Below are 18,936 nucleotides of genomic sequence, written 5' to 3' on the forward strand. Positions count from 1 at the left end.
TCTTTTCTTTTCTTTTCTTTTCTTTTTGCTTTTTCGAGACAGGGTTTCTCTGTAGCTTTGGAGCCTGTCCTGGAATTCGCTCTGTAGACCGGCTGGCCTTGAACTCACAAAGATTCCCTGCCTCTGCCCCCTGAGTGCTGGGATTAAAGGTGTGCACCACCACCGCCTGGCTACCCAGCTGTTTTGAAATAGTGTTTGTGTGTATGTGTGTGTGTGTGGGGGGGCTGTGTGTGTATACACTTGCTTGAGTTTATTTTCTTTCTTTTTTTTAAGATTTTATTTATTTATTAAGTATACAATGTTCTGACAGAAGAGGGCACCACATCTTGTTACAGATGGTTGTGAACCACCATGTGGTTGCTGGGGATTGAACTCAGGACCTCTGGAAGAACAGCCGGTGCTCTTAACCTCTGAGCCATCTCTCCAGCCCTTGAGTTTATTTTCTTCTTCCACCACGTGGGTCTGTGGGTCTCAGGTCTCCAGGCTTGTCAGTAAGCACCTTTACCTGTGTCTTTAGGCATGGTGGCAAGTGTCTTTACTCTGCCATCTCACTGACCCCAACTTCGTATTTTTTTAAAGCCCTCTTAGTCCTTTGCTTTCTTCCCATCCCAACATCCCTATTCTGACGACTAAGGGTCCTGAGTTGGGTTCACAAGAGCTTCCTTCTTAAACCTCTGCTGTAGACCTCAGTCGGTGGGTTATAAGCCTTCTCTCTCTTTTGTTTAAAACTGTGGATATTTTGAAGAGTTCCAGAGTCAAGTTAGAATTTAGTGTGCAGGGATCTTTTTTCAGGCTATCACTTAAAGTGGTAGATCTAGGGGCAGGTATTAAAAAACATTGGACATTTTGCAAAGACGGACTAGGCTGGGTCTGTCCAGTTTGGGCAGGCTGTGAACTGCTCTGCTCTTTGCTCATCTTCCAAGTGCTACCTGGAGTGGGAGTTAAGATGGGAGGCTGCCTGCCTGCTTGTGTGAAGAGGTAAGAGTGGTCAGGATTCCCCAGGGGTTCAGAGGGTATTTGGGGTAGAATAGTTTTGTACTGGCTACTTGTCATTAAATACCAGTGGAGCGCTGGAGTCAGAAGGGCCTTCACATGTGTCTGAATGTCCTTTGGGAGTGACACTGTCCCATAACAGATAACAGATTCACATTCGTATTTGGTTCTGGGGAAAGATACAGCCCTGGTTGGTGTTTGCTTCCTTTGGGCTTGTATATACCAAGTAGTTCCTTTGTTTTAATTATTTAAGTAAAGAATTTTAGTATAGGCATAATGGTGTACACCTATAATCCCAGTACTTGGTAGAGGCAGGAGGAGGATCATGAGTTTCAGGTCTGCCTGGGCTACATAGTGAGACTATCCAAAGAAATAACGGTGTTGGGAGGGAGGGCAGGTGGTGGTGGCACAAGCCTTTAATCCCAGCACCTGGAGACAGAGGTAGGTAGGTAGACCTCTGTGAGTTCGAACCCACCCTGGTCTACAGAGTGAGTTCCAAGACAGTCAGGACTACACAGAGAAACCGCTGAGAGGGGTGGGGAGTGGGGAGAGAGGGAGAGAGAGACGGCTTAAATACTAAAGATGTTTGTGTTCATTTTAAACTTTTATGTATGTGTGTGTGCATGTGCCTGAGCTCCCACGCACTTGCATGCGGAGGTTAGAGGGTAACTTGTAGTAGTTGGTTCTTTCTATTGTGTGGGTTCGGGGGATTGATCTCAGGTCTTCAGATGTGGTGGCAAATGCCTTTATTTGCTGAACCACATCACTGGTGTTTGTTTTGTCTGGTCAGGTAGGCTACATTATTACTTATGGGGTATCATTAAATTAAGGCTGCTGCTTAATGAAATATGATTGAAACAATTTGATTATTTCATTTAGTTAGGCATGTGCAAATCCCTATGATACTACTGCTTGCTGAGTTATGTGACCTCCTTTGCTTTCCTTTCTTCCTCAGCAATAATTCTGTACAGTTAGTGTGAGAATTAAGTGAAGAAAGCTAAATGAATGTTAGTACTCAGAGTTAGTATCTGCCAGTTTCACTGAAGGAAGCATTCAGGAGGAGGATGAGTTTGGATGTGTAATCCACTGTGAGCTAGTGACTGAGAGCAACTGTTCTGTTTGTTTATTGAGAATTGACCTTAGGACCTGAACTTCACAGTGAACTTCACCCTGGTCCCTTTGCTCTCCTTCTCCTCCCCTCTCTGCTCCTCCCCTCCCCTGTCCCTTGTCTTCCCTGCCCCTTTTCTTGACTCCTCCCCCTTTTCCTTCCCCCCCACTTTTTCTTTTTGAGACAGGGTCTCATGCTGTATTGGCTTAGAAGTTGGCCTCTAATTCATAAGCTTCTGCTTTAGCCTCCTGAGTGCTGGGATTACAAACTTGGCCACCACATTCAGTTTCTTTGTTTAAAAAAGTTTTAAGTCAGGCTTGGTGGTGCACACCTTTAATCCCATGCAAAGGTGGGTAGTTTGAGGCCAGCCTGGTCTACAGAACTTCTTCCAGGACATCCAGGGGCTATTGGCTACACAAGACAAACCCTGTCTCATAAAAAAGGTTAAACGTTTTGTTTATTTATTTGTGTATGAGTATAAGCCCATATGTATGCCTGTGTACTACATGTGTCTGTGGTGCCCTTGGAAGGCAGGAGAGGACATTGGATCCTCTGAAAATGGATCCAATTTCACAGGTAGTTGTGAGATGCCATGTATATGCTGGGAACTAAATCCTGGTCCTCTGCAAGAACAGTCAGCGTTCTTAACCACTGAGCCATCTCTCCAGCCCCTTAGCGTCTTTTCTTGGTGCCATATGAGCGTGTAACGGGGAAAACTGACCTGATCAAGGATGCCTTAGAAAGAATTCATCCTGAGGAAGTGCCGTAGCTGGCTCTGCAGGGGGCTCATGTGTCTGGGAGGAGAGGAAGGCACAATCTGTGCAAAGTCCCTTGAAAGAAAGCACAAGCCGTGGCTGTTGTGGACAGAGCTTGAGTTCGGCACCACGTGAGACCTGAGATGTGGTTAGGATAGACGTGAGGCTTCCAAGACTGCACCGAGGGGTTTTTTCTTGTCTTCTGAGAGCAGTGAGAAGCTATTGATGATGTTACTTATGGGGGTGGATGAGTGAGTAAGTAAGGGAGGCTGATTGAGTTTTCCTTTATAATGGTTTGTTTTTTGTGTTGTGGAAAGTGAGTTGGAAAAGAGCCAGCACGAATCCAGGTAAGCTGATTAGAAAGCATTTACAGTGGTCCAGGCAAAGGATTCTGGAAGCTTGGACCAAAGTGATGGCAGGAGAGATAAATAGAAGTTGAGAGTTGACTCCATGGCTGTTTAGAAGGGAGGACTGGCAGGAGGAGAGAGGGGACCTTTAGGGAGGGGAGCGCTTGAGGAAGGCAGTCCAGCAATGCTTCAGGACGGGTCCATGGTGGAGTCAGGGCAGTCTGTCTTGAAGGTCTAAGGGGAGCAGGAAGGAGGTCAGAGATCTAAATGTGTGAGCTTTTGGTGCCTGGGAGCCTGGGAAGATGGCAGGGGGAAGAGTAAGGTCACTCAGGTATGAGGGTTTGCCTCCAGTTAGTTGTACGCTGCCTGCACTTCTAGTCTTGGGATAGTAGAGCTCTTAGGATAGGACTCTGGATGGGGAGAGGCATCAGAGCCTTCATTCAGCAGAGGCCTCGGCACTGTGCAGGTACCTTCTGTGTGGTGGCAGACAGCTGTGAAGTGACAGTCGTTAGGACTCTTTGCTCTCCCAGCCTCTGCCCTGTTCATAGGAGACCTGGAACAGACCCTCTGATTAGCTGGGAGGGTTTGGAGGCCAGCTCCTGGGATACTCGCATTAGCTGCACTTGTCTGGACATTATCTGTAGAAAATTGGCAATTGACTCTAACATCAGTAACAGTAAACTGGCCGCAGCTTGCTCAGACAGGCTGCTAGTCATACCCTTCTGGAGGTTTGTGTCTTGCCTCACCCCGACTCTGAATTTTGGTCAGTGCAGTAACAGGTCGAAGGTGTGAGAGAAAGGCTGTGGGAATAGATGGGAGCCTGGCCATCTGTCACAGTGCTTGCTCATGGATTTCTCTCTCAGACCGTTACTAGATGATTTCCATGAAAGACTTAACCCTAGTGCGGGTTCATTGTGATGGGCAGTCCTGAACCAGCGCAGTGGCTTGTGGTGGTATGTTTGTGGGATCCCAGCACTTGGGAGGTTGAGGCAAGAGGACCAGGAGTTCAGAGTTGCGCTCAGTTACACAGTGAGTTTGAAGTCAGCTTTGGTTACTTGGAGACCCTAACACAGACACAAAACAACCCAAGGAGAGCAGCACTTGACTCCAGGTAGAGAAAAACCCATAGTATGGGTAGCTAATGCCCCCCTGTGGCTGCCTTTGGTTCTGCACGTTCTCCCTGCTCTGTCATTCACTCTAGCTGGGAAGGTGTTAAGAAGAAATGGTAGGTTCCCCCTTAGGCCTTTCTCAGGTCTTTATTTTGTCATGGCCCTGTCTGCTTGCTTACATCTGATCCTAAAGTCCTCCTGGGCAAAAGCAAGCCCTGGTTGTGAGGGTCCACGACAGCGAACCCACAGTTTCTGCATTTCCTGCCAAATTTTGCCATACAGCAGCCCATGAAGAACAGAGAAAGATTTGGGTGCAGTGCTTGGAAGCAGCACACCTTTGTTTTTCTGCTGTCCATTGGGTGGCACTGTGATCTTAGTTTTGCTTCTGTTTTTCTCTGCAGCCAAGCTCTTCTCCGGGAAGTGAAAAGGTGGTGCCCCGAGAGCCACTGGTAAGTACGAACGCTGTGTGAGTGTAAGGGAGCCTGATGAACCCAACTCCTTCCAGCAGCATCCCAGTACATGTTCCCTAGAGATGCCATGTCCCTGACTCTGGCCTCTGACTTGTGTTTAGTGGAAGGAATTAGCAAAACCTCTTTGTCTTTTTCTGGAACTGAGAGCACTGGAGCCCTGCAGCACTTTGCTTGCTGCTGATGGCAGAACTAGAGTGACACCTGAGGTTGCTGTGTGTCAGTTTCCGATCATCAGAGACTGAAACAGCCGCTCTGTTTCTCAGTGAAGAGGAAGGGGTCTGGTCAGTGGTTGCTTGTGATAGGCATCACCCGTGGTATCCTAGACTCTGACAGGAAAGAGGCCTACTGAGTGCTGCATCACCCATGATATCCTAGACTCTTGATGGGAAAGAGGCCTACTGAGTGCTGCATCACCCGTGGTATCCTGGACTCTGTCAGGAAAGAGGCCTACTGAGTGCTGCATCACCTGTGGTATCCTGGACTCTGTCAGGAAAGAGGCCTACTGAGTGTTGAAGGGCTTTTTCTTTTTCTCCGTTTTCTTTTCTTAAACAAGGAGGCTCACACTCTATAACCCAGTCTATCCTTGAACTCACTAAGCAGCCATGCTGGCCTCAGGCTCACAACAGTTCTGCTACAGCCAGCCTCACAAGTGCTGGACTAAGAAGGCGAATTCTACTACATTCAGCTAAGTCACTCTTTGCAGAGTGTTTTTGCTTAGTGGTCTGAGCCAGAGTCCCTGTCCGCCTGCCCTGTTCTCACTGTTTGTCATTTCAGGACTTGATGTAAATCCTCTGGGCTGGGTAGTCAGACCGGTTCTGTACAAACAAGATCAGTTTTAGGGGTGCGCCAGCCTTTGGTTTAACTTTGCCAAGCCGTTCCTCTCTCAGAGTAGTGGTGACTGGTGAGCACAGGCACAGTGCCAGGCTTTGTCTCCGCAGCCCGTGTACTGCAGTCGTCCCTGCCTTCCCACTCTTCTCCTGGCCGAGCTGGAGGGATGATGTGAAGGCCTGGTATGAACAGGTCCAGGTTCTAGCATGTTCTGAGGCTTTCTAGGCAGCGGGTGAGATGAATCCGGCTGTGGTGCAGTTAGGCCCAGAGGACACAAGTACCTCTGAGACTTTTCATTTCACCTTTTGTCACCAGTTATGGGCTCTCATATCAACATTTCTGCGTACCGCTTTCACTCTCTCGGCATTGCCTGCCCCTTCCTAGGATGCTAGGTGTGTCCTCCTTCCAAACCCTTCAGACTCAAGTCCAGACTGAGCACAGTGCTCTTTTTATCCCTGTTACTGTGGGCTTGTTTGAAACTTCCTGATTTGGCTCTCCATCCTAAGAAGTGAGGACAGGCTGTCTTTTGGGGGTGCGACTGAGAAAGCTTTTGGCAGCCCAGAGTGTCTTACATTGGCTAACTCCTGGGAGTGGGGAGCCCCGCAGGCCTGTGCTGTGTGGGGTTCTGAATGTGGCTTCTTCCGCTGCACAGTGCATCTGCCAGTTGGTTGGTTATGTTATTTCTTTCTTTCCTGGGAGCCCCTGAGCAGTCTTCAAACCCTGGTAGCCTGTGATCGTCCAGAGTTCACACTCATTCTCTCCAGGCCAACGCTACAATTACCTTATATTTAATTAATATTTTTTTCTCCTCTTTACGTACTTACTGCATAATTGCTCAGAGGAAAGAAAACACATAGCAGCAATTTATATATATATAAAAAAAACAATAATTAAAAAAAAACCCGAAATAAACTCCCATCTCATTTGGGCTGATCCTGTGAGTTGGGTAATTAGGGCCCTATTAAAAGGTAGACCCTTTCTCCCCCCCTTTTTTATTAATTTTTTTATATTAAACTCCCACAGTCTCTCAGTCATGCCCTTATTGCTTTTGGCCAGCCATTTGCAGCAGTCTGATTAAATGAGGGCACCAGCCGAGTTGTATGGTCTTGTGTGAGCAACTCCTTCCTCTTGGGAATGGTGGCAGGAGGGTGGCAGGCAGAGGAGCCCACAGAGGCTTGCTTTTGGGGCAAGCCATGGGCACAGATTGAGTAGCAAGAGAGCTCTTGGCTGCTGTGGACTGGTGGTGACTGGCTAGGTGGCCATCCTAGGGTGCTGGACAAGTGGGGAGCAGCTTGGGCCCACATCTCAGTACATAGGGCTGTGGTTGGGAAGCCTTGGTGCTCAGCTCCTTCGGCAGGGAGGGAGACGGTGCAAGCCCAGTGTGTCGGCTGCTTTGTGAGTGCTTAACTGCAGCACTGGAGAATAGACAATTACAAAATCAAACAGGCCTTGTTTTTTAAGTAATTCGTGTATTTTATTTGGCGAAAAAAAAGACATTTGTGTACATGAAACAATTAGCGAAAAGGGAGCACTGTCTGTAATTTTAGAAAGCAGCACAAAGTTGGGTATAATTTGGGCTGAGCTGCCTGCCTGGCTGGGAGTCGGAGAGGGCGCCTCATTCAGAGAAGGGGGAGCGTTGTCAATGGGAGCTTAGGGATAGTTTCTGAGGTATCTGAAGCTAGGTCTTGAGGACTATGATGATAAAATTATGTTTATTTTTAACTCATTGTAATTTTTCCTCCCAAGACAGAGTCTCACTATGTAGTTCTGGCTGTCCTGGGACTCATTCTGTAGACAGGCAGGCCTTGAACTCGGAAATCCACCTGCCTCTGCCTCCCTAGTGCTGGGATTAAAGGTGTGTGCTATTATGCCCCAGCTTGCTTGTGAATTTTGTACAAAATTCCTTAATGGTTGTTTTCTGGGCTCTGCATGGGAAGGATTAAACACAAGATGCTGAAGGCAGATAATTTTGTTTTCCAGAACTAGATGATCATTAGGGCTGTGGTTGTAGCTTAGTTGGTAGCCTGTCATGCGTGAAGCCTTGGGTTCCATCCCCAGTACGACGTGAAACAGGAGAGGTGGTGTATGCCTGTAATCCTAGCACTTGGGCGGTGAAGTTCAAGGTAAAGTCGTCCTTAGCTACATAGTAAGTTTGAAGCCAGTTTGAGCTAAATAAGACCTTGTCTTAAACAAAACAAAACAAAAAACAAATCGCCACTATTAAAAAAAAACCTAGATGGTCATCTTAAAAATGGATTTATCTTTTATTTGGGGCATGTGCATGCGTGTACACGCATGTGTGCGCGTGTGAATGTGGGTGTGCACATGCTTCAGCACTGCTTGCGCTTTGTACAACAGAGATCAGCTTGGGAAGCTGGTTCTCCCCTCTTGCTGTGGCTCTGGGGAGTAACTCAGGTTGTCGTCAGTCTGTGTGACAAATGCTACCTGTTACCTACCCTCTTGCTAAATCCCAGATGATCACTTTGAAGTAAACTTTTTCCTTAATAAAAACTACAATTCAGGCCTGGGTGTAGTGGCACACACCTTCAGTCCCAGCCAGCACTTGAGAGGCAGAGGCAGGTGGATCTCTGTGAGTTCCAGGACAGCAGAGTTGCTTCTCTTTCTCCACTCTGATTTCTGCGGTGGAGTCTGGCTTGCGTGGAAAGCACTTTTACCCACTGAGCTTTCTCCCTTGTCCCAAGGGAGGAAATGTTGACAGCCCTCAGGAGGGTTGGTCTCTGTCTTCTCTCAGGTGTGTTGAAAACAGCCTGTGGCTCTTCTGTTGAGCCAGGACTCTGGCCATGCATGTATGCCCATTCTGGGGCTCATACAGATCCCGCATCTGGCTCCCTGGACTTCTCTGAGAGCCGTTGAACACATGGCACATGCCTGTAATCTCAGCATGAGACCGAGGCCAGCCTTGGACTGTGTGGTGAGAGCCGGTGCATGGGAAGCTCAGTGGTAGAGCACTTGTCTGCATATGTGACGCTGAATGACTGAGCGCCTGGCACAGCTCAGCTCTCTCGTCTTGCCTGGATGCTGAAACTAGGCCTACGTACCTGAGATTTCCTTTTAGTCATCTGATTGCTGGCTGTTTGAAGTGATAAATACGGTTTAGTTTGCATATCTGTTCATTTTCCTCCATCTGTCTCAGTATCCAGCAGCATTATTGCTCCCCTGCTTTACCCAGGCCTGTGCTGGGTTCAATAGAGTTTCAGCTTCTTGCTCTTAGATACCAAATTCTCTCTAATGGGTGAGTTTCCTGCTGTCTTTGCTGCTTCTGGTCTGTAGGTCTAAGGGTTTTCCATTTGTTTGTTTTGATACAGTGTCAGACTCTGTAGTTAAGGCTATATTCTTGGCTGGCCTCTTCCTGCTCCCGCCTCCTGAGTGCTGGGACCACGGGCTTGGATTACCCATTCTGCTGTTTTTGCTTTTGATCCTGTTCTCTGCATCTTTCCCCCAAAATAATCCAAAGAGGATAGTAAATTTCTACCTTGTCAGCTTTTCTAGGTTAAAACTTTTTTTTTTTTTTTAAATTTAAGATGGAATCTCTGTATAACCAACCATACCTGGCCTGAGACTTGCTATGTAGACCAGGAGAGGCTCAAACTCACAGAGATCTGCCTGCCTCTGCTTACTGAGTGTTGGAGTTAAAGACATGTGCCTCATGGCTCAGCTCAGCTCTTCTCCCCACCCTTCATTGTGTATGTGCTTACATGTGTCTACGATGTATGTGCCAGGCCTTGAGGAAACCAGAAGGGGGCACTAGATCTTTTGAAACCGACTTACAGAAGTTGTGATCTGCTGTGTGGATGGCTGGGAACAGAATTTGGGTCCTCTGCAAGAACAGCAAGTGCTCTTAACCACCAGACCACCTCTCCAGCTCCTTCTCTTTGTTTTTGAAACCAATTCACCAGAGGCTGGTTATCAAAAGACCATCAAAAGGCTGTGGTGGCACACACCTTTAATCCCAGCACTCAGGAGGCAGAGGCAGGTGGATCTCTGTGAGTTTGAGGCCAGCCTGGTCTACAGAATGAGTTCCGGGACAGTCTCCAAAGCTACAGAGAAACCCAGTCTTGAAAAACAAACAAACAAACAAACAGACCATAACTATTTTGGTGAATCTAGGGAGCTTTTCTTTAAGAATGGCTATGGCTGTTGCCTGTCTTCTCCATCTCTAGGGTATTCCTGACAGTCTGCCTTGGGGTTGTGTCTTTTGCAGTTTTTGTGGTTGGAATACCTTGCTGATGTACTAATTGGCAGGGTCAGCGGGAATAGGTGGTTCTTTTTTTTTACTCATCAGAACATTTTTGAAGAATGACATTCATATGCTCAATACATTTCTTTGTGTATACTCATGTATACATGTGTGTACATGCATGTGTATAATAGCATAACAAATGTAGATATATTATAAAATTCAGATATTCTGTGGGAAAATTTGGTGGGGGTGGAAGCATTAAGGTGATCTCACTCAATAATCTCGGCTGGTCTGGAACTCATTATGTAGCCCAGGTTGGGCCTTGAACTAATAGCAATTCTCCTGCCTTAGTTAAAGTGCTAGAATTATAGGTATATGCCACCATACCTGGCATATATTTGTTTTGATACATTTGCAAAAGTGTTTTACACATATGAGTAATGAAACCAGAAATGCGGGAATCTCAGGAAGTTGTCTTTCTTTCCAGAAAGGTAGTGAATATGGCAGAGTTTACATGCTGGCTTGTCACTTCTTGCTTGCCTTTTTCTTGCACAGGAACCTCTGTCAGAATGTAGTGAATAGGGATGACACCAGACAGATAGTGCAAAATCTATTACTTTGTTTTTGTAAGCCCAGGCTGCCCTTGTTCTCATGATTCCTTGGCCTCAGCTGTCTGACTAGCAGAACTGCTACTGGCTGTATTTGCTGCTGAGAAACTCGGGAACAAGACCACATGTAAAGCGTTTGCGGATGGGGCTCTCTCTCAGTGCCTCTTGATGGGGAGGCTGTCACTGTGTGATGAGCCAGGATAGGAAGACATGCTGGCTTCCCTCCTTTCCCAGGCTTCTCTCCTAAGTAGTCTGAAACCTTTAGTGAGGAAAATGTACCCTTTTACCACTAATGTTCACCCAGAGCAGCTCCGGGTGGGGAGGTGCCGGTGCTCCCTCTTCCTGACAGGTCTAGGAGGAACACTGGTTAGCTCTAAAGGCTGAAATGGATGAACTGGAAACAAGCCTCATTCCATTTCTGGGTGGCTCTAATCTCCAGGCCACTTACTGATTTTGAAATTACTGCCTCTTCCTGCTCCATCCTTCCTATTATAGTCTGAGGAGGTTTATGGAAAAGACTAGGCGGTGCCCTTCAGTTGTTTCCTCTTTCAGGTAGATGAGGAGGTTGTTTTTTCAGTTTGGAGGTATTCTTTTACAAATAATTATTAGATGAATCGAAACTCTTGGGGTAATAATTAGAGAAATGGCATTGAGACAGTTTTCACCTTTGTTTATGCTTTAGCTTCCTGGCTTTTCATGGTTCTATTTTGTGTTTGCTGTGGCTCCTGTAAGGAGAGGCCCTGCCCTGGAGATCACTGAACAGCGTTCTTATTTCGGAGCTGTAGGATCCACGGCTGGAGCGGTTGTATGTTTTTCTGAGCATACTAAGGGAGATTTGTTTTTAATCTAGTCCCAACGCATTCTTTAAGAAGGACGCCTGTGGCCCCTTGCTCCTGCAGCTGTGGCTGTTTCTCAGCTGTTCCAGTAGTGCTGCTGAAGGTGGGCTCCATGCCTCTTACTGGGGCAGAGGGACATTCCAAAAATGCTTTTCCTTTGTTTAAAGTTGATCATTATCATACTTGAAAAATTGTTATATATAAATATCTTTTCGTGTGGCCTGTAGGGTGGCAAACAGAACTCATATAGCCCTCTGAAGAGCACTGAACACGCTGTTCTTAGGACAGCTGTGTGCTCCACATTTCCAGGATAATTTCCATTTAAAAATGTTTGAGCCCATTGTCAAACTACACAGACTGATTGGGCTTGAAAAATATGTCCCATAGTTAATCCCCTGTGCGTGGTGCAGAGCTGCAGGAAGATAAAGTGGTGCTTGGGAGAAGGACGTGTCTGCCGCCCTTCCCTCTTCCCTCCCAGCTCTCCTTTCTTTTATGGTTTGTAGTTATAACCAAGATTTATGCTTGTTGCTCCACAAATCTTCGCTCTGCCATTATGAGTTTGTCCGAGCAGGCTTGAGATGGGCTGACATTGAGTGATTCTGGAGGTAAATCTATCTAGGGGTACCCCTTGACAGTCGGAGGCAGAGAGGGGCTAACACATGGCCCCCAGTGGAGCGTGTTGAGGATGCATTGCCCTGTCGAGAAGATGCTTGCACTGCCACCTTTGCGACCTCTTGCCTGGAAGCCCCCGGGGCTGCAGCTCCTCTGTCTACAGTCTGGGGTGGTGCTCAGAGTGTTCCTTTTGCCAAGGGATCTTCCAGGAGGCCTCTCACTGCTGGTGTCAGCTGTGACTCAGCCAGGCCCACAGTGAAGGGGATCTTTGGGTTAGGGCCTCTTTTTCTAGCCTTGTGTAACCGGGAGTTAGTACCAGCAGAATCCAGCTCACAAGTTGACTGTCTAAATGGTTTCCTATTTTTCCACACTTCACTGGAAGTGGATTTTGGAGATGTTAACAGTTCTTCCCTTTTTCCTGTATTTTCCTTTTCCAGCTTTTTGTCTTATGTGCCTTTTTTTTTTTTCTGCAATAGGGTCTTACTTTATAATCCAGGCTGTCTTTGAACTTGTGATTCTCCTGCCTCAGTTTCCCATCATCCCTGGCTTTTGCATGTACATTAAAATATTGTTTTGCATTTATTTATGTGTGTGTGTGTACATATGATTTGCCATGGCACGCATGTGGAGCTTGAACTTGTCATTCATTCTTGGTAGCAAATGTCTTCACTTTGGGCCTGTATGTACTTTTGAGAACTGCTACCAATCTCTTGTGAAATAAAGTAGGGTACCCTAAACATGTATTTCTTTAAAAGTGTCAAGAGCGTCTTCTTGAGAACTCAGTGGTTCTCAAGCTGTGAATCTTGGTCCCTCAGCGGGTGTTGAATGACCCTTTCACAGGGTCACCTAAGACCATCAGAAAACATAGATATTTGCATTACAGTTCATAACAGTAGCAAAATTACAGTTATGAAGTAGCAATGAAAAAAAATTTGTGGTCGGGGTTACCACAACATGAGGGTATTAAAGGGTCACAGCATTAGGAAGGTTAAGAACCACTCCTTTCAGGCCTCCAGAACCTCATCTCCTGACCAGGATTTTCATGATGCAGGCTGGCCAGCTGATCCCATATTCTTCCTATCACTGACGTCGGCCAGCTTCTAGCCCTCCCCTGCCAGGTGTGCTTCTTATTGAGCAGTGCTCTTTCGTTAACTGTGATACCAACAGCCGAGACAAAGTGAAGAAGATTCTACGGAGTGATGCATTCTGTAGAGACTAACGAGACCAAAATTTTCTATTAAAAATTCAGTTACTTGTGTGGTGAATGTGAACTAAGAAGATTGCCATCAAATTCATCCTGGGACAATAAACACCAGGCTGAGACCATACGGATCCAGACGGATCCATGCTGCAGTTGCTTTTGTAATGTCTGTAGGCTCTTGCTTTGCTTTAGAAATGTGGAGGGTGTGTTGTGGGTGGGGTTTATTCAGGAGAGAGATGTCTGGGAACTCCAGTCTGTGGGCCCACACTCAAAGGAGAGGTCTTGGCTCCACATCAAAAGATTAGTGAATGACTGTACATTTATAGATTTTCAGTTAGTATAAAATGTTGAAGGTAAGTAGAGTAGGCTCCATTTTTAATGATTCTTCAATTTAACTGAAAAAGTTTCTTTTATTAACTGAGCAATTATTAGCTCTGATCTCATCGGCCAAGAGGGCTACTGTGTAGTTCTGTGGCCTCAGTGCCTGTTTCTTTATTTTCGTCTGGTTCAAGTCTCACACTTTTTTCTAGTGAGGGACCTGAAGCTCAGGGCAATCAGACCTCCAGAGTGAGTGCAGTGGGCTGAGATTCAAAGTCTCAGGTGCTCCTGCTGAACTTGAGCGGATGGGAGCTGCAGATCTGGGCACAGTGTTGACTGGCGTGGTGCGATGCGGCTTAGACAGGCTGTGGCAGGGGCTGCCTGCTGCTCTGTGCTTGCTGAGAAGCTGCCGCCTTGCTGTGCGTTCCATGGTTGGAGTCTTCTGTGTGCATCTTCGCTGTTGGGAAGGCACCTATTAATTTATCACAGGTGATGTGCGCCTCCTCAGGCTCGGAGGAGGCGTCTGCACCCATGCACCTCACTAATGACAGGTTATGAGATCGAGGGAGATAATAGGATCTTTTCATCTGGTGTCTCTACGGAAGCTGCTACATCTCAGGTAGCTTCTAGGGGGCAGCAGCTGCCTGTTATTCCATCTCCTGCTGGCAGAGTGAAGGTCGGGCAAGCGAGTGCTTTGCTTTCTGACTCAGGGTCCCCCGGGAGTCACTGGAATCCACCTAAGTAAAGGAAACTCGATATCCAGGGCCCCGTTTCCCCTTTCTTTGCCCCTCAGGTGAATCCTTTATCTGTACCCCATCAGCATCCAGGCGTTTTCCCTGTCAGTTAGTGCAGTGGCCTTCATAGTCTTTGAAGATAAGAGAATCGAGAGGCCTTTAAGGGAGTGTAGTCTTTTTGTCGGCTCCTCCTTGCTGCCAACTGCTAGCTGTCAATAACCCACTTGAACAGTGCTGTGAGCTTTGGAACCGTCTCCATGAGTCTTGTCTTACTCAAGTGAGAATACACTGTCATGCGTTCGATTACCTGCTTCCCTTGCAATCCTGGCAGCTTCAGAGGTTTCTCTAGAGTTCCAGGCTGCTTCTGTCAGAAGCACACGGAGGGGAAAGCTTTGGGTTTGCCACTTGTTGAGACTTTAGAGTCAAAGACTGATTACTGGGCCCTGGGCTTTGTTGGAAGTGAATAAACCAGACAGCTTTCCCAGAAGAGCCCTTCTACCCTGGCCCTGAGCTTCTGGTGTGTAGCTAAAGCAAGGCCTGTGAAGACCTGGGTGGTGCTGGTGCATGCAGAGAAGGCAGCCAGCCTTGGGAGGGTGTTGAAGGTTAGCGAGGTACACCATCCTGGCCCCTGTGGGGAAGGGCAGGCAGCCAGGGCTTTGCCTTCTGATAGTCTTTCCTCTGAGGCTCCCGGGGCCCTGGGAATCAGGAGGGCCTCCCCACAGAGTGCCCCTCAAAGACAAAAGCAAGGCAGTTTCACCTCTCTTGTTCTGTTGTCGCTCTAGAAATGACAGTTAATAGACTTTGTTAATGAGCAGAAGGAATGACTAGAAATAGTGGCAAATAATTTAACATTGAAGTGATTTTATAACTTCTGTTTATCAAATGGTTACCATTGTTTTAGTGGAGTTTTTAAGATTTCATCTTGATCTCTAGAGGCTTATTTATAGGAGATTTCTTCCTTTGTAGTATCTAGAAGTCAGTATTTACAGTGAAGTCCAGATAGATTGACAGACAGTTCCTCTTCTGTGCCCCGCCCCCATTACCTCCTGGGATTCTGTCAGGCAGGGTATCCCCTGCTGACCAGACTGTAGCTAATAATACTGGTTGGAGGAGCGCTGTGGTGTTTGTTTTTACAGTTCCTGGATTTGGTTTAATGTACAATTGATTTTTTAAATGTATTTAATCATTTTTTTCTTACCTCATAAGGATTAACCTGCACAAACCTCATTTTATCCTAAGTGTGGCTCTGGGAGGAAGGGAGAAGAAAATTGAGTTTCTCTAGCTTATTTTATCCTTTCACTCTGTATTTCCAAATAGTCCCCTGCTCTAGCGGCTCTGTGAACACAGTGTGTGCCATGCTCATTACTAACTGGTCTCTTCTGCTTGCCTTTGTGTGTGAAATAAATACAGGGGGCCTAACGATAATTGCTGGCTCTGTCACAGGCTCACCAATTCCAGATCAACAGGGAAGGCAAGCTGGTGGTGGCTTGTGGTTGGCACTGGCTGCCCACCTCGCGTCCTCCTGTGTCAGCCACCAAGCTGGGTTTACTGTATGTATCAGTCTTTTCATAGTTTTTTTTAATGTGTAGCCCAGGCTGGCCTCGAACTTGTGATTCTCCTGCCTCTGCCTCCTTCAGCAAATCCTACTGGAGTGCGCCACCACAACCGACATCTTTTCATAGTTTTATACTTTGACTTCCCTGATTGCCTTTCATGGTTTTCTTGGTACAGGTTTTAGCCTCATTTTATCCTGGCATCTGTTCTTGTATCCACCATGTCTTAGTTTATATCTCCTCGACATGCATCTGAGGTATTCATGCATGTAAGAGACAGGGTCTCACTATATAGCCCTGGTGTCTGGAACTCATTATATAGATCGTGTTAGACTAGAATTCACAGATTCATCGGCCTTTGTCCCTAAGTGCTGGGATTAAAGGCTTGTACCACCATGCCCAACCTTCATGCCTATAGTCTTAATTTGTACGGGGAAGTGTTTCTTTATTTTTGGAGCTACTGGGGGTTGAACCCCAGACCTTGTGCATGCTTGAGAAAAGCTCTCCTGCTGAACTGCACCCCAGCCCTCTACCTTTCCTTGTGACTGTCTGGTGTTATCTAGGGAGCCAGCTCAGGGTGGTGTATGCTGTGTTCACTGAGCTCTACACCCAGCTAGGAAATGGCCTCCCTCCCTTCCCTCCCTCCCTCCCTCCCTCCCTCCCTCCCTCCCTCTCTCTCCCCCCCCTCTCTCCGAGACTGGGTTCTCTGTGTAGCTCTGGCTGTCCTAAACTTGCTTTGTAGACCAGGTTGGCCTCAAACTTATGTAGATCTTCCTGCCTTTGCCTCTTGAGTGTGGGAAGTAAAAACGTGCACCCCCACACCCTGCTAGGGAAATGATCTCTTGAAACCATTTTTTAAAACCTTTCTGCCTGCTAAATCCAAGTAAAGGTGTCTCTCTGAACACACCTAATTAGCTTCCTTTTAAGTGCTACCGATCTGCAATCTACACAAAACACAAAGCAGAGGAAACTGCATTTCACATTAGGCCACTAGGCGTGTGTGTGTGAGGATTTTAGGTGTCCAAGTAGTAAAAGAGTCTCTGTATTACACGGATGTGTGTCCACATGGAATACATCTGTGTCTTTTTCCCAGGTGTTTGGCATGTAGATGTCTTGTTGACCCTGCTATGGGATGGCTGTATGCTCTATTCATTAGCTCCTGGGTGGCACTCAGTCCACCCTTGAGAGATGGAAGTGAGTATATGTGCTCACTTACACAGGCTGGAGATGATGAGTCAAGGAGTTGGGTTGCTTAGTTGCTGCCTGGCTTCCTGCTGGGAACCTAGGGTGCAGCGTTCCCACTGGGGTATACATGTACTGATGTTTAGTGGAGCATTGCTACGTGGGCAGCATAAAGGGGCATTTATGAACGGGAACATCAGAGGAAGCATTATAACTGAGACCTTTATAGCCTTTCCATTATTATGGTTTAAATCTTGACAGTATTTCTTTGCGGTGACACTGGGACCAGTAAAGACGGCACTCACTCCCACCGCCTCATTCTTCCCCACATCCTGTCTGTAGCGGTGGTGCACGGTAGGCGTGGTTAAGTGTGCAGGCAGAGCTGCTTTGCTTTCAGATTGTCTAGAAACAGCCCTTTTTGACTCAGGTTGGAAGCAGATGACTCACCGTTCTGTTTGTATTATTGCAACTGTCATTTCACAAATGCCCCGAAAGCCGGGAGCTGCAAATGCCAGAGAGGGCTTTGTCTTTCTTTGTGAGCTCTTGTGTTATCTCCGATCTCGTCTTCTGTGTTTCTCTTTCCCTCTTTCCTTTCAGAATTATATTTCTCTTTAATTACTCTCTCATTCTCTGTCCCTCCCTCCCTTCCTGCCTCTTGCTCACCTTTGATGACTATAGTGGCATCTGGAGTTGACAGTTTTTGCTAACATCATGATGCGTTCTCTTTAGCTCTAATACTACTTGACTGAAAGTGTATACCCCCAGTTAAAAACAATTTTTTTTTTTAGATTTGTCTTATGTGTATGAATGTTTTGCTGTGTGTGCGTGTATGTACCTCATGTGTGCCTGGTACCCACGAGGTCAGAAGCGGGTATCAGATATTCTAGAATAGGAGTTAGGGATGGGTGTGAGCTACCTTGTGGGTGCCGAGAACCAAACCTGGGTTCTCTGCAAGAGCATCAGGTGCTATTAACCACTGAGCCATCTCTAGTGCCCACCCCACATTTTTGGGCCCTTGCACGTCAGGGTTTATAAAGCACTCATTGGGGTCAGTGCTGGAAGCTGAGTGCCATGTCAAGTCATAGCAGTGACTCATTTTCATGATCGCACATTTGGTAAGGTAAGAGGCAGCCTGGCCTATCTTACAGGTCCATTTCCCCACCAGATGACTGCCATAGTCATAGTAGAACTTACTGGAATGGAAGGGACAGTGACTTTTAGGGGCTGTAGGACCTGTGACTCGTAGGGACTGATGCCTGTGACTTCTAAGGCTGTTGTTTACTGGAAGACTGTGGCAGAATGAGCATTGCTATGATTGGGGTCCTATATCACGCTAACCCTTTTAACTCTGAAGATACTCTGTAACTGGAATTCTGATGTGAAGGGCAGGTATCTGTAGGTAGCATGATGTAATCTAACACTTTAAGTACTAGGGCTTTCAACCAGGACTTGGAGAATCTTTTTTTCCTGATACCTGACACCGTGGCACTTGACGGAGTCACCTGATTGATGACATGAGCATCATTGGGTGTTAAACACCTGGCCAGGGAAAGAGGGGTTCTCTGTGGATTTACTCTAAGGATGGCAGACAGATTGTGGAGTTTTAATGAAGATGGGGTGGGTCCCCGCTGCTCAGCTATTTTGGAGCATAGCAGCCCCAGCATTGACTCCAGGGCTTGTTGGTTGGAAACCTGCGCGGGTGTCGGGTGTCTGCATTGCACTCCACATTTGTCAAACCCTTAAGTCCAGCAGAACTAATGTTCCAGTGACTTCTCATTCAAACACCCCGTCCTCTTTTCTTTTTAAAAGGTCTTTGGCCAGTTTTAGCCTTTGGAAGAGTCATCTCCTAAATTCTGCTGTAATAACCATTCCCCCGCCATGCCTTAAAGGAAGGAGACTATGTTCCCTGATGTGTGTGTGGAGTACCAGATATGTATGATGTGTGGTTTCATTGCAATATTTAAGAGTTTTTAAGATGAGCTCTGTGTGTACACTGTGTACCGTTCACACGGAGTGCTGTGTTCCCTCCTGTGGCTGTGTGTGCACTGGGTACCGTTCACACGGAGTGCTGTGTTCCCTCC

General features: G+C 46.9%; 1 protein-coding gene across 4 annotated transcripts in view; it reads left to right on the forward strand.

Annotated features, from left to right (window-relative positions):
• Pex14 (peroxisomal biogenesis factor 14) overlaps positions 1 to 18,936 on the forward strand; it is a 137,451-nt gene that overhangs the window by 19,136 nt on the left and 99,379 nt on the right. For 3 of the 4 annotated variants that reach the window (XM_005353707.2, XM_026782206.1, XM_026782205.1), the window contains exon 2: positions 4,714 to 4,761. The exons of the other annotated variant lie outside the window; for it this stretch is intronic. In XM_005353707.2, coding sequence (XP_005353764.1) covers positions 4,714 to 4,761 — 48 coding nt within the window. The remainder of the gene's footprint in view (positions 1 to 4,713; positions 4,762 to 18,936) is intronic. 4 annotated transcript variants of the gene reach the window in all.

The sequence above is a fragment of the Microtus ochrogaster genome, chromosome 10 (genome assembly GCF_000317375.1).
Source record: "Microtus ochrogaster isolate Prairie Vole_2 chromosome 10, MicOch1.0, whole genome shotgun sequence".
NCBI lineage: Eukaryota > Metazoa > Chordata > Mammalia > Rodentia > Cricetidae > Microtus > Microtus ochrogaster.